General features: G+C 41.3%; 1 protein-coding gene and 1 non-coding gene across 23 annotated transcripts in view; both read right to left on the reverse strand.

Annotated features, from left to right (window-relative positions):
- The window catches only part of LOC6735278 (heterogeneous nuclear ribonucleoprotein L), a 109089-nt gene that overhangs the window by 42800 nt on the left and 52625 nt on the right, over positions 1–13664 (reverse strand). For 5 of the 22 annotated variants that reach the window (XM_016181538.3, XM_016181522.3, XM_039292121.2 and 2 more), the window contains exons 4-6: positions 13410–13592; positions 13271–13334; positions 3856–3906 (exon numbers count right to left, since the gene is read on the reverse strand). In XM_016181538.3, coding sequence (XP_016028642.1) covers positions 3856–3906; positions 13271–13334; positions 13410–13592 — 298 coding nt within the window. Of the gene's footprint in view, positions 1–3834; positions 3907–5533; positions 6529–13255; positions 13335–13409; positions 13593–13664 lie in introns of all 22 variants that reach the window. The other 17 variants (XM_016181521.3, XM_044922627.1, XM_039292125.2 and 14 more) reach the window with 8 other exon arrangements.
- Positions 4263–4334, reverse strand: Trnae-uuc. The gene has a single exon. It is a non-coding gene; the product is annotated as a tRNA-Glu (tRNA).

Raw genomic sequence — 13664 nt, forward strand, 5'->3', positions numbered from 1 at the left:
TCTCTGTTAATGCATAACTGCAGACTTGGCTTCCTCGGTGCGCTTTAACATTAAGAGAAGACAACACAAAAAAATTTAATTTTTATTTTAATTAACCTCACTGCCACATGACGGCCAACAAACCGCAGAGCAAAATTATGCAAAAGAAAAGAGCAGACGTAAAAATTAAATAAATATAAAAATGAAGAGCGGTGGGGAATAAGAGGAATGTGACGAGCACATCAGATTAAAAAGTAAACTTTTTAATAAAAATCACTTTAGCATTTCATTTGCTTTCTGAAAATGAAGAACCCCCAAAAAAAAAAACTTTGTGGCAAAATTAAAAATACCTATTTATGCAGCAGCAAGAACCACAAAAGTGCCAGCATAAAATATAAATAAAATAATGAAAAGAAAAGGGATATTGTTGTTCCACAGTAAATAATGAAAAGCGCTCATTGCGGTTAAAAGTCAAAAAAAAATTCGAAACGGAGAAAAGGCCAAAGAGCCGCGAATGCATTCGAGAAAGATAATACATAGAAATTTATTTGTATAATGTAAGGGGCAGCAGAGTGAAAACAAAGGGGGCTACAAATTTGCATTTTAGCAGCGGTTCGGGTTGGAAACTTAACGAAAATTGTTCGAGGAAAATAAAAACTTTTCCCACTGCCTAAACAAAGCCAAAAAAGTTGCCTTCAAGATTTTTTTTTTTTGGGGGTGAGCAAAGATTGCTTCCGTTACTTTCCTGCTCTGTGTATTTTATTACTCCTGTTGTGCCAGGCAAATCGGCACTAAAAGTGAGTCCGACTAAGTGAAAGAAACGGATTCACTGCAAATTAAACACGAAATTGAATTCTGCTCATCATAATTTCCCCAAGGATGCTTATTAGGCAGCCAAAGAAGAAAGCCGGCTACTCCGGCAGAGTCCCCCAAAGAATTCACTACACATCTCGCTCGTCCGCCTTTGAATGTCAGAATTTTCTTACTCGGGGTTGTCATAAGTGCAACTGAGACTGGGGGTTCCCTGTTATTTTCTGATTAGGCCAGGGAAAGAGGGCTCCACACACCCATACATAACCCAAAGGGAAATTGACAAAGGAAAAACAACGGACGGAAAAGTGATCAGCTATGCATAAACTCATCTGGCATGTTGGCGGAAATGAAGAGGTGAGTTCTGCTGATTCGGAATATAAGGGAAACACATACATAAATATATTCATTGGCAGCACAACTCGATTGCGCTTTCATGAAAATTGGCACATTCAATTATTTAATTGATTCAGAAAAATACAAGAATATAAACTCTCACTACAGTGCCAAACTAGTTGAATCAACTGCTCTACAGTTGTAAATTAACTCAGCAAAGTAGAAATCATCTAATAGGAAAAGGCAACAAATGGTTCAATCATGGAAAAATATTTGCCAACACGAAGCATATTTAGCTGAGCTCTTTAACCACATCTATTTAGCCCCGAGCATGCCAAAATCCACGAGCAAACATGCAACCAAGCGAGAAGAAATGTGAGGGGTCAAAAGCAAACAGAAGTAGAGTGGAGAATCAAATAAAAATAAAAAATAAAAACCGAGCACAACAAACTCCGAATGAATCCATTACACTTTGAACTCTTCCCTGCCTCTGCGCGCCCTTTCAAATCAATTGAATTTCGACTTTTCAGCTTGAAGCAAACTAAAACTTTATCCCAACACACAAATGAAAAAAAAAAAAAAAACAGGGGGGAGGTGGCATGAGTATACAATGCCAAATGCCGTGGCCATGGCCAATTATCAAACAAATAGCAAGGATAAGAAAATTTGCTTGCAAAACTTTCCCAGCTTTTGGGGTGGTGGTAAATCGGGGATTTGGAATGGGCTGGGGGTCAGAGGCTACCGTTTACAATCGAAAATCAACGAAATAACTCCCGAGGAATACAACAAAGAGGAGCTGAACACAGAGAGCAGTGGCCAAAAGTTTTCCCAACTCCCCACAGTATTTGATATAAAGAAACTTCGCATGGGGGCTGGCATGGACCGAAGCATAAGCACTTACAGATAGCAATGGTGAATCTAGATGGAGATGGAGGACCAAACCCCAAGCCTCTAATTGAAACCTAGGCAACGACGAGAACTTAAACTTTTGCGTAAAATGCAATTAAAAGCAGCAGCCAAGCATCAGTTTAAGACGGATTTTTACTTAATCTTCTGCATCAGTTTGTCTGTCCCCAAATCCCAGGGCCCAGGGCCCAAAGCCCGAAAACCCATCCCCCTTCCACAAAACATCCATACTACAGGGCGGAGAACTTCCTCCAGCAATTGTTGTTTGCCAAGGAAACTTTGAGGCCAGGCCTAACCTAATGCAAAAAGGCAGGCCAATTCGAAATGTTATTTACGCACAACAAATTAGAACATCCACAGGGAGGCTGGCTGGCTGTAGATTCTGTCTGGCAAAAATTATAAACGAGCCGGCATATCCTTAGGGCAGGTTACATAAGTTTTGATAACCAAGCAGCAGCAGGAGGCTGAGTTCTGCGGCAGAGGTTTTTAGTTTATAGTTTGCGGCCTTTAGATAATGCAAAAGTTGTAACTGGGTGCGGCCCCAAGGCGTCGAGTTTCCTCTCCTTTAGCTAAGGAAAGTTTCCCAACGATCGATAAGCAACAAAGTAAATATGCCAGCAAATTAAGCCAACGACTCTTATTCGGAGGCTAAAGAATTGCCTTAATTAAGGGATTAGTTTCGCTTCAAGTTTTTTTTTTTGCCTTTTGGAAATACTTTTCCCCTTGATTTGCGGCCAGGCCACATTTATCATTTTATTGCCAAGCGGAAAGCAACTCTTCGACCCAATTCTCTTGGCTTTCGGTGGAAATTTCACACTTCGTTGCTCGCAATTGAAATAGAAACGTTGGGCAATGCTCGAAAATGCTATAAAAAATCAATTAATTTTACACTTTGCACGCACACACAGAGAACGCTGGAAGCGGAATCGATTTTTGGGAGAAGTGGAATGGAGCAAGTGTTGATGGTCTTGGCAGGCCACAAAGTCGACAACGAAATGAAGACACATGTTCGTACAATAATATTGAACCACCATCAACCGACAACCACTCCTACGTAGCACCCACTTTGTACAGCTCTCATTTCCTTTTGCAGTTCTTCTGTTGGCGGTGACACAATTCTGTTTCTTTCCTTTTTTTCCCCAGGATGCTGACTTTCGCTCGGTAGGAACCCATCGTCGAGTCACGTTTTAGGGTCCAAACAAGTCTGGCATTCGATTATTTGTTGACTCAAAAGTTTGCGTCCTTGCCGCCCATTTGTCTTAATAGAATTCTCGAGCGAAGGAAATTGGGTCGAGTGTTTGTCGCTCTCATAACCGAGTTAATTAGGATTACACTCTCGGCATTTGGCTCATAATTTTGCATTTAATTGCGCATATGTCGGCGAGAAAATTGTAATGATTGCATTTAGAGCCTGCAATTAGGAGAACTTTTCCCAACTAGGTGCGAGTCAGTGTGTGCGCGCGTGTCTGTGTGTCTTTTCTCCTCTTTCCATCGTTAAGAAAACGAAATTCATGTGACTACTATAAGATCTTAGCTAAACTGGCCACATAAATAACGATAATCAATAAAAAAAATTCAAATATTTCAACGCAACCAAACAATCAACAATCACACGAATCCAACATAGTTTGGGTTTTCTCTTTTTTGTGTTTTTTTTTTCTTTGGTTCGGAAATAAGGAACGCAAAATTAATGAGAGGTTGGGGGCGGTTGTTGGGGCGGGGAGAATCAAGGGTCAGAGGTCAGGGGACACAACATTTGTCAGCTAAACAGAAACTACAAATGAATAGGCGCCTTCTACTCACTGTAGGGCTGAGGTCGTGTACCGTATAGAGGCTCCTGCAGTAATGGCGAGCGGCCATTTCCAATCTCCTTAACTGAAATGAGATAAGAGCAAATGGCAAACAGTTTGCGCGTGATAAATGTATCCACAAATTTGTTGAATTTCTGTTTGGTTTGGTTTGGTATTGGTTGGTTGGTAGCTTTTTGTTGTAGCTGTTGTAGTTGTTGTTGATGTTGTTGATTGGTTGGTTGGTTGGTTGGCATTTGTTGTTGTTGTAGTTGTGGTGTGTGTATCTGTGGCGTTGCTTCTTGAGTTTCTGTTTTTCACTTGATTTTCTTTCCTTTTAAAGCTAACTTGAAAAAACTACCCATGTGATATCCGGTTAACCTCCAAGAATTGCGAAAGAAAAAAAGTTGGGAATTGAAGAAGGTTGCAGCAAAAAAAAATACTTTCCCATACCGGGAATCGAACCCGGGCCTTCTGGGTGAAAGCCAGATATCCTAGCCACTAGACCATATGGGAGCCACAATTGGCAATTCCCATTTCCATACTATGTTTTTCACTCACTTTTCAACATCGCAGCGAAAAAGACCCAGAAGAGTCATCACACTAAGAAAATAAATAATATTCACGCTAATATTAGGGGATGTGCAGCTGCTGCCGCGTAATTCATTGCCTTGCATGCCAATGAATCAGTATTTATATAATATAGTGGGATGAACAAAAAGAAACGGGGGCCACGTTGGGGCAGGTCAGGCAACAGCAAGCTATCACAAATAAAACAAAGAAACGCCATTCAGAAACTCACGCCAGCCAGCTTATATAATACACATAAAGTGGATTAATTTATGACAACCACACACACTTTTAGCGAAACGAAGTGGACACAAATGAGCCATACGTCACGGGCGAAGATAAAAGACGACAGTCCTATAAATCAAGAGCTTTCTAAGCAAGATTATCGGGAATTAGGTATTATGTATATGGCAAGGAAAGCCATCTAACCACACAGAAAATCCATCATTTGAGAACTCGAGTAGTTGTACATTGCGAATTTTAGCCAGCTGGTTGGGTTGTTCACACGGTCCGCCAAAGTTTCAGTTTCAAGGCCAACTTCTACTAACCGACCTGACCAAAAAACAGCAATCACTCAATGGCGACCCCAATAACTGCACAGGCCACCTCTAATGGCCCAGCAACGAGTTGTTCAGAACCTGTTTAATTTATTTATTTATTTGTTTTCGTTTGCCCCACTATTTTACCCCTAAATGATTCGCCCAGTTCGGTGCAATTAATTTTTATGTGCAGCATTTTGCGTTTGTTTTATTGACTTTTTATGGTTAAATGGACTAATGATTTACATCGATTGCCGGGGTGGCGAAGTTTGTTTTAACGGCCTTGTGAAATTATATCAAGTGGATGCTGAACTATTCGAGAGAATAATGTTCTCGACTAATTGGTTTGCATGACCAAAACCCATACAACACAATTTATTATTGTTCTTATGTTCTAAGTATAAGTATATATATTTTTTTTGAGGGACTCATTCTTATGAATTAGTTCTAATTACAGCTGTCCTTAGACTTAGCCGGTATAAAATGCGAAAATATTTCTTAAAGCGTGCTGGGCTTAGACATTTTACATTCTGACTTTGCACTTAAAACTATGAAATGGTTTGTACTTAGACATAGGGTTAGATTAGAGTGCTTCAACTGACTCACCTCCGGCACAGTCGCTGTGTAGTCGACGAATCGCCTCTCATGTCCAATATACCACCACTTCCCTGAGACCGGCCGGGCACCAGAAAAAAAGCGATGTTTCGGTGCCTGGCGGTGGGAACTACATTCAATATGGTACCGATACGGATACAGATACCCATACTGATTCCGATACCGAAAGCGATACCGACCGACTAATACCATCAGCGTTCATACAACTCTCTCTACAGGCCCCAAAATCAGTGGCGATAATAATGACTACAACTTTGAACAGATCCCAATGGTAAATGTTTAACTAGACGGTGTTTGTTTAGTTCATTTTTATATCATGTTCCATAATTATAAAACTGTAAATTAAATAAACTTCAATTTGGAATTGAAAGCTGTGGTTCATGGTATGGTAAATCGAACAAAAAGTATATGCACATATTATACATGAGATCCAAACAAGCAGTTCTATGTGTTTCGTTCTCTTTCGTTTTTCAAACGCGTTTCGTCGGATTTTCTTGGGTTATGTAACACATCAGGCACAGCAACAACCACAATTGGCAACATACTCGCTCGAATGTATAGCTCCGGATATATATATTCCGATATATGTATGTTTCAGTTTTATGCAATTCAATTCAAAAACTTTCGCTTTGCTTGCCACTTGCAACTCAGTCTTGTGTGTGGCACTCAAACAACATTTCAAGGATCTGTTCAAATACGACTTCGCTTTATAACGACAACTAATTGCTGGGGCTGTATGGGCAGTTGTACTAATAGCATTAGCAGTAGTATTAGTGCCGGTAGTATCTGTGATGCAGGTATCTTTTGAATCTTGGAGCTTCTTAGCTCCACTCTCGTTGCGGCGCTGGGATGGTCCAGTTCCATTTCTGGCCGTTGTATCATCCGTAGCATCCGTAGTATCCGCTTTTCCGTCGAATTTTCCCACTTTTCCGCTCGCTCCTCGGCTGCATCATCAAGTGCAACAACAACAGTGCTTTGCATCTCTCCTGCACACAGACAAACACAAGCGAGATAGAGATAGATAGTAGATAGTGTTGGTTGTGATTTATTTTGATTTTTGATAGTGAGAGAGAGACAGTGAGAATTCTTGCAAAATTTTTAGTTTGTTTCTGCGAGTTTCGTTTTTGTTGTGATGCTTGGTCCTGCCCAAAGAGTTATTTTTAAATACATATATCTATACTTTATATATATTTATTTTTGCATTTTCGTGGTTTTTGAATTTCAGTATATTTTTTTTATTTTCTTACTTGATTTGCTTGTATAGATTGCATAAAATTGAATGTTATTTCAAAAGAATTTGAATTTCTTGAATTTGGTGCATTCTGGCTTAGATTTTAGATATTTTTTTGTTGGTTGCATTCTGTTGTTGTTGTAGCTGTTGTTGTTGTAGTTATAGTTTTCTGTAGTTGTTCTGGTTGGAATACTTGTCTTTTACTTGGGGTAGAATATATAGTTATTTCTATATAGATTCGTTTCTGGTCAGCCCATTATTTACGCACACAGAGACGCACACATACACAACAAAAAGTGGGTTAGTAGGGTAGCAAATAGTGCGGTTTCGAAAAGTCGTTTTCTCCCGCTTCTCTCATTGGTTATCATTCGATAGGATCTGGCAGTAGTAACCTCTGGTTAGTTGGGGATTAGCTAGTTTAGTATTGATTAGTTGTGGATAGCTTGGCAGGCAAGGCAGGCAGGTGGGTGGTGGCTGGTGGACGGGCGGGTAGTACTAGAATGGTATTATATAGCAGTAAGTAGTTGGGACCCACGCAGTGGATGCTAGGTATGCTACTCATACGATTCTAAGCCTTATCCGTGTGGCTGTAGTGGTGGTTGTTATTGTTAATCAAAACCGAAAACTGTGGCAAAAATAAAAGCAAATCATTAGCATTGGATGAACAAAATGACAAATGAAATCAAAAATTAATAATAGTTAGTGGAGGGTTAGTTGATGATCTTCTCCGACCAAGTTTTCCATTTCTTCAGCTCGATAACTTCGATTCTTCGGTAAAGAGTGCAAGAGTGAAGCTTTGTTGTTTATAATTAATTAATGTTTGATTTAGTTTCTTGCATATCGATGTTTGTTGTTTATTTTGTTTCGTATTTATTTGGCATTCTTGATTCCGCTTACTTCGTATTACTGGTTACAAAATAGTTTGTAGAAGACTCGGGATTCAAGACTTCTTTTTCGCTCTTAATTCTTATTTTCGGTTGCTTGATGTGGCTGTTGTTGTTCTTGTGTTGTGTTGATTTCTTGTCTTATAATACACTGTTTTTTGTGGTTTGTTGTTTTTTTTTTTTTTTTGGGTGGGATTCGTTGACATATTATACAAGTGTGGTTCATAGTTGATTTTAGTAGTTTTAGCATAGACGTTTCTTGTTTGGTTAATTGTATTCTTGGCAGTTTTTGTTTTTAGTTTTAGTAAGACGCATTTGATGTGTTGTTGTAGTTGTAGTTGTAGTTTTTGTTGTTGTTGTGTTGCTTGCTTATTGCTGGTGTGGTTGTTGCTGCTGGTATTTTGATATATGCTTGCGATTGGTGTCGACAGGATAAAATTGATCTGATCTGAACTGAGAACTAAGCGTTGCTTGTTTCGTTGTCACTTTTCATTCACTGGCACATAAAAAATTTCTATAACAAAAACGAAAAGAGAGACTAAACAGCTCTGGAGAGCCTGGATTTATATAGATTTTTAAATATACCCCTTTAGTTGTCAAAAATATGTGGTTCAGGAGTGGTATTCGTATGTTATGCTTAGCTAGGCTTAAGCTAGGTCATATTATATAGTATCTAGACCCTCAACGAGCCGTGTATAATCGTATGCTAGTAGAGTAGATGATATATATATGGATGATTTCGTGCTGTGATTATGTCTTAGTTTAGTGTGGGACGAGAACTCAAAAGATCAGGCAAAAAGTCAGCGACTGCAATCAAGCGTTTGCAATACAACTATTTTCTTATAATTAACCACCACTCAAAACAGAGACTCAATCATGATGGATAGTGTTACCAAACGCTACAACCCTAGGAACCCCAGGAACCATTCGTTTCAATGGCTGATGGGCACTCTGAATGCGTGGCTTAGCCAAAAAGTTGCTCGTTTCCATTATGTGGCCAGCAATAAAAGCCATTTTAATTGGTTCTAAATGAGTGAGGTCCACGCAATTGCGCAGACAAGACATAATGCCGCACATAAATGTGGGTGGCCAGAAGGGGTTTCTCTGCAAATAAACGTCCATATCAGATCGCAGCGACAAAGGGCAAATTATTCACACTGATTACATGAAGTCTTTGCTCCGCTTGGCATAAAATAAACCATTCTGCAAAAGTAAACCGTTATAATTACGATGTATTAGATGGGCAGAGCAAATGACAATCGCCCAACCACCCAAAAGTACAGACATCTGTATGTATGTATACGCCGTAATCTATATAACAAGCACATTTGCAGGCGGCATATGGAGGGCACTAAAAACAAATTGGTGGTCCAAAATAGCACGGGCCTCTAGATAAAACGAAAATAATCAGCAGGCAGTCAGGCCGAAGGACTCGCACACACACACACACTCATATAGACACTTGCCGGAATTGTAGTGTCATAAAAATAAATAACCCAAAGACAAGCGAGGGATGCGGCGCATTTGGGCCCATGTTGATTTAGGATAGAGTAAGCAGCAAAACGAGAGTTCTTCGATAGCAATTTAAATAAATAAGAACGAGCCTTCGAATATCTGGGCATAATTGAAATCACTGGGAAACCGAGTTGCCAACGTGATTTGCATGCGTGTTAGTGCGAGTGTGTATGAATAATTTATGCGCATTTAATTCGATTGTTGTGGCAGAATCACAAGGATCACACAGCGCAAGGAAGTTGCGGCGGATGAGGGGGTGGTGTCACCCGCCTGCCTGGGAAGCAAACGACATAATTTAATCATAAACATAAAATAGTTTTGTCATGTTTTATTATTCAACTTCCAGGGATAGCAGAGAGTCCTTTTTTAATGGCCCCCAATGCGATGGCGGCGGAGGTGACTCCTCATCAACCACATCCCTTGTTGTGGCTTTCTTTTTATGACATTTGACATTTCCCTCCCCTTTCCTTTGTCTGGGCTTTTATTTGTGTCCCGCCTTTTATTGAAATTTTCTTTTTTGTGGTAGCCAGTAGTAGTAGTAGTAGCAGCTACCAAGGTAGCAAAGTTCCCTGACTTATCCCTGTTCCACTTTCTATGATTGTTATTTCGCTGCTGTTTCCGTGCATTCGGAAATAAAATAAATAATGACTGCCATTACGGTGCACGTTTTGTGGTGGAAATGTGGATGTGGAAAAGCAGTAGCAGCAGTCCCGGGGGAAAAGTTTTTCATGGGCTGCCTACGGACATTTCTGCGGTTAATTATGGGCTAAATTCTTTGTGGTTAACTGACTACGCAATCAAGGCCCCAAAAAACTGGATTCTATTACGGCAGCCAGGGGTTGGATAGGTGGTGCCCGACCACTATATATTTTGAGGAACTAAACCCAATTTCCTGCACCATTTTCAAACGGCAGACGACACAAGTGCTTCTAATCAATTTTAGCAGGCAACTATTTTTCAGCCGCAAAACCAAATTAACTCGGAGACAAACTATCCGGCAAAACGTAACTGTCACTTGACATCAGGCTGTGGAAAAATCGCTTGAAAATGCACACGTAGCTTTGCAGAGTTGCAGTAAAAAAAGAAAAATCGAACGTCCTTGAGCCAAAAGTGCGCTGCTAAACCACCCAGAAAGCAAAAACAATTTGCGGCCAAATGAAGAACCAGAAAGAGAACATCGCGTGACAACACGAAGGCAAATATAGTCTGCAGACTACTGATGAGCAGGAGGGATCCTTCTGGAGGCGAAGGATAGCCCCCGGACGGATGGACGGACGGAAGATGGAGCAGCCGCGCCGGATGACAGCGAAATGAGTAGAAAATTAACAAAACGCGAGGAGATAAAATGCAGAAGTAGGGGAAGGATTTGGAAAATTTACTCGGTAAAAATATGCGCAACCATGGCGGTTGTCAAATGCAAATACAAATTTTCGGTGTGCACTTGATGAAGTTTTGAGCTGCAGGAGCAGCAGGAGCTACAGGAGCCAAAGCTTCCACGACAGCTGGAGGGGATGATGGGTTGGCTGAATTGGTGGGTGAGCACTCAAGTCAACTTGCTAAAAACTTCTTTCTTGCTACTTTTAGAGGACCAGAACGACCACGACCAGCCAGCCAGTCAGCCAACCAGCCAGCTAGTCATTTCGAATGCTTTTTTGGAGACTCTTGTTTACCCAAGGCGGTGTGTCCTCGTTCTCGTCCTCGTTCACGTGCTGGCATTTTGTATCGATTGCCTCGGTGGACTCCTTTCGTTGAGGAAAAGGAAAAGGTTAGGAAAAGCCATGGACACGGGAATAACTGCAAGGAGTGAAGAGCGAGGAATGAGCTGCCCAGGTTGAGCGCAAAATCTTATGCAAATATTATGTTTGCATTTTCCACTTTATATTTAACTTGCCTCACTTCACGTTTTGTTTTCTTTCACTTCGTCGTTGTTCTTAGCCGCTTGTTATTTGTTATTGTTGTTAAGACAATAAAGAAGTCGGGACGAAATTGACGTGGAAACTAAGTTGTGGCCATGGATTGTCACTTGCTACGATTTTAATGAATTCTATTGATTTTGCTTGGCAGCAGGTCAAGCGAAAGTACGTTCATGTCAGAAGTTCGTTTTTCCAGAAGTTGGGTGAAAATAATCGGCGGTCATTTGAATACTGCATATCTATCAAGACGTTTAGCTGTTAAATATTTAGGTTGCTATATTTTTAGATCGAGTAAAACGGTAACCACGAAGGTCTAATAAATTTACTAAACAAGCTAGGATCATAAGTAATAAATATTTTAAGAAGGTATTCTAAATTACTTATTATTAATGATTTGCTTTTATACAGCCAGAAGTAGCGGTAGATACTTTGTATCTACTGATCCAAAGGTAGATTTTTATTGGATAAGTTAACTAAAGTCTGTATCAAACAAAAACGCATGTCTTTGCATTTGCAAAAGCAATCCTTTTAACATATCGCTTTGCTACTCCAATCCATCACAGAAGCACCATCAGCATCCACAAAGAAGATGAAAGAGCCACCTTCGACTCGAATATCCTCTTCCAATGGAATCGTTGGCACACAGTGGCATGTTCATTATATCGGACACAAAGATAGTGCCGGGCCTAATTTGCAAGCTGACAGAGTAGCAGCGCCACCCACGCCCCCCTAATGTGTCGACAATGAGGCTGTACACTACTACTACACAGATCTCCGCCCACTTATTCTCGCAACTCATGGAGGCGGCGCCAAGTTCATTCAGTTTTCCCATTCATTGATGGCAGGCGGGCAGTAAATGGCTGCAACTTGGTGGCTCTGTGGCAAAAACAAACATAGGCGGCATCGGCTGGGATGTGGCAGACTTTTGGCCTCCAAATGGAAATGGCAATACAACAGGGCGGATGAATGCTGTGGAGGATCAGCCAAAGTTTCTGACTGTGTCCAGGGCAGCATGGCAACAAAAAAAAAAGTAGGAAAAACCATTGAAACTCTGCCCCAACTGGCTGTCTGAGTTATTGTGGCTTTGTACCACTACCGCTTTTGGCCGGGCTGCCAACGCTCCACCCCGCCAGCTGTCTGAAGTTGCTGTTGCAGCTGATGTTGCTGCAACTTGTGTCGCTGTCGCTGCTGCGGCAACGTTGACACTTGGCAGCAGCGTTAATAGTGCGTTGGCCTGGACAGGATCCGCTGGTGGCTCAGTTTGTCGGCCTTTTGATGTGGCCCGTCCCCGTCTGTCGACCTCTTCTCGCTCGTCTGCCTTTTCTCCAGTACAAATTGGCCAGGCGGCACAGACAACGAAGGCAAAAAAAAATGTTGACAGTGCCGCCTGTTTGTCTGGCGTGAAAACAGCATGGCAAAGCATTTAATTTCATTTTTATTCAAAGTGAAATACTCAAATTAAAAATGGCATTTAATGCGCAACTTTGTCGCCCGTCATGAGCACTGAGACATGTGAAATGCGCCAAATGGTGCAGTGGGAAATGGCCGGGGGGCGGCACAGCCGGTGCTATGGAGTGGGCGTGGCACGAACAGGTGGCTATATACTTGAGTGTGTGGGTTTGGGTGGGGTGTGTTTGGGCCATAATGTTTGTTTGAGCATCTCTAGAGTGTCGTTAAATGCTTGATTTAATGAGTTCTGGCCGCGGTGGTTGTGTGTGAATGAGTGTGTGTGTATTTCTTGAGATCGGAAAAGTTGGTTAATGGAGAGGTGGGCTTTCGGGGGATTAGGAGACCGCTAGGAAAACAACTAAAGATGATGCACAGCCTAGGATATCACGCATACGCCACGTTCAGCCGCCTCGTTACAACGCTAACTAAAATATACATTTAGCAAACACAGTTACAAAGCCAAAGAGTTCTAAAAAGTAGGGCGCATGTAGGCATGCTCCAGGATTTTCAGGATTTTCCAAGTTTTTTTTTGGCACAAAAAGCAATTAACTCTCCGGTTATTCTTGGTTTCTCTGTGTGTGCGTGTATGTGGTTTGTGGGTGGTATAAATGCGTGTGTGTGTGGCTGTTTGGTGGGCAAGAGTGTGGGTGCTCGAGTGTAGATGTATCGGTGCATCGCTTAACGACTAGTTTAGAAAAGGTAGTAAAAAATGTGAACGCACTTGGTAGAATCTCACCTGTGCTCAGCGTATAGTCCCAGCTGGTATCGGGCTCATTCTTGTACACGTTCAATTTCTCCGGCTGCAATTAAATGAGCATCGATATGCCATTGAAATTAAGCCCAATTGTCAGCGTTGATCGATTGATTGATCTTACCTTGGCATAATCGATTTTCAGAGTGCAGCATCCGGCATAAATGTCGGCTCCATTCAGATTCTCGCGAGCCCTAGTGGCCGCATCCAGATTATCGAACTCGACCATGGCCTGGACCCCATTCTTTTTGAATATGACAATGCGCAGCACTGGGCCATGTGGATGACAGATTTTGTGCAAGACATCCTGAAATTAATTGGAATCAAGCGAAAAATTAGAAACGAATGCAATAGACAGGTAACAATTAGTGACTACAAG

Source organism: Drosophila simulans, chromosome 2R (genome assembly GCF_016746395.2).
Source record: "Drosophila simulans strain w501 chromosome 2R, Prin_Dsim_3.1, whole genome shotgun sequence".
Classification (NCBI taxonomy): Eukaryota; Metazoa; Arthropoda; class Insecta; order Diptera; family Drosophilidae; genus Drosophila; species Drosophila simulans.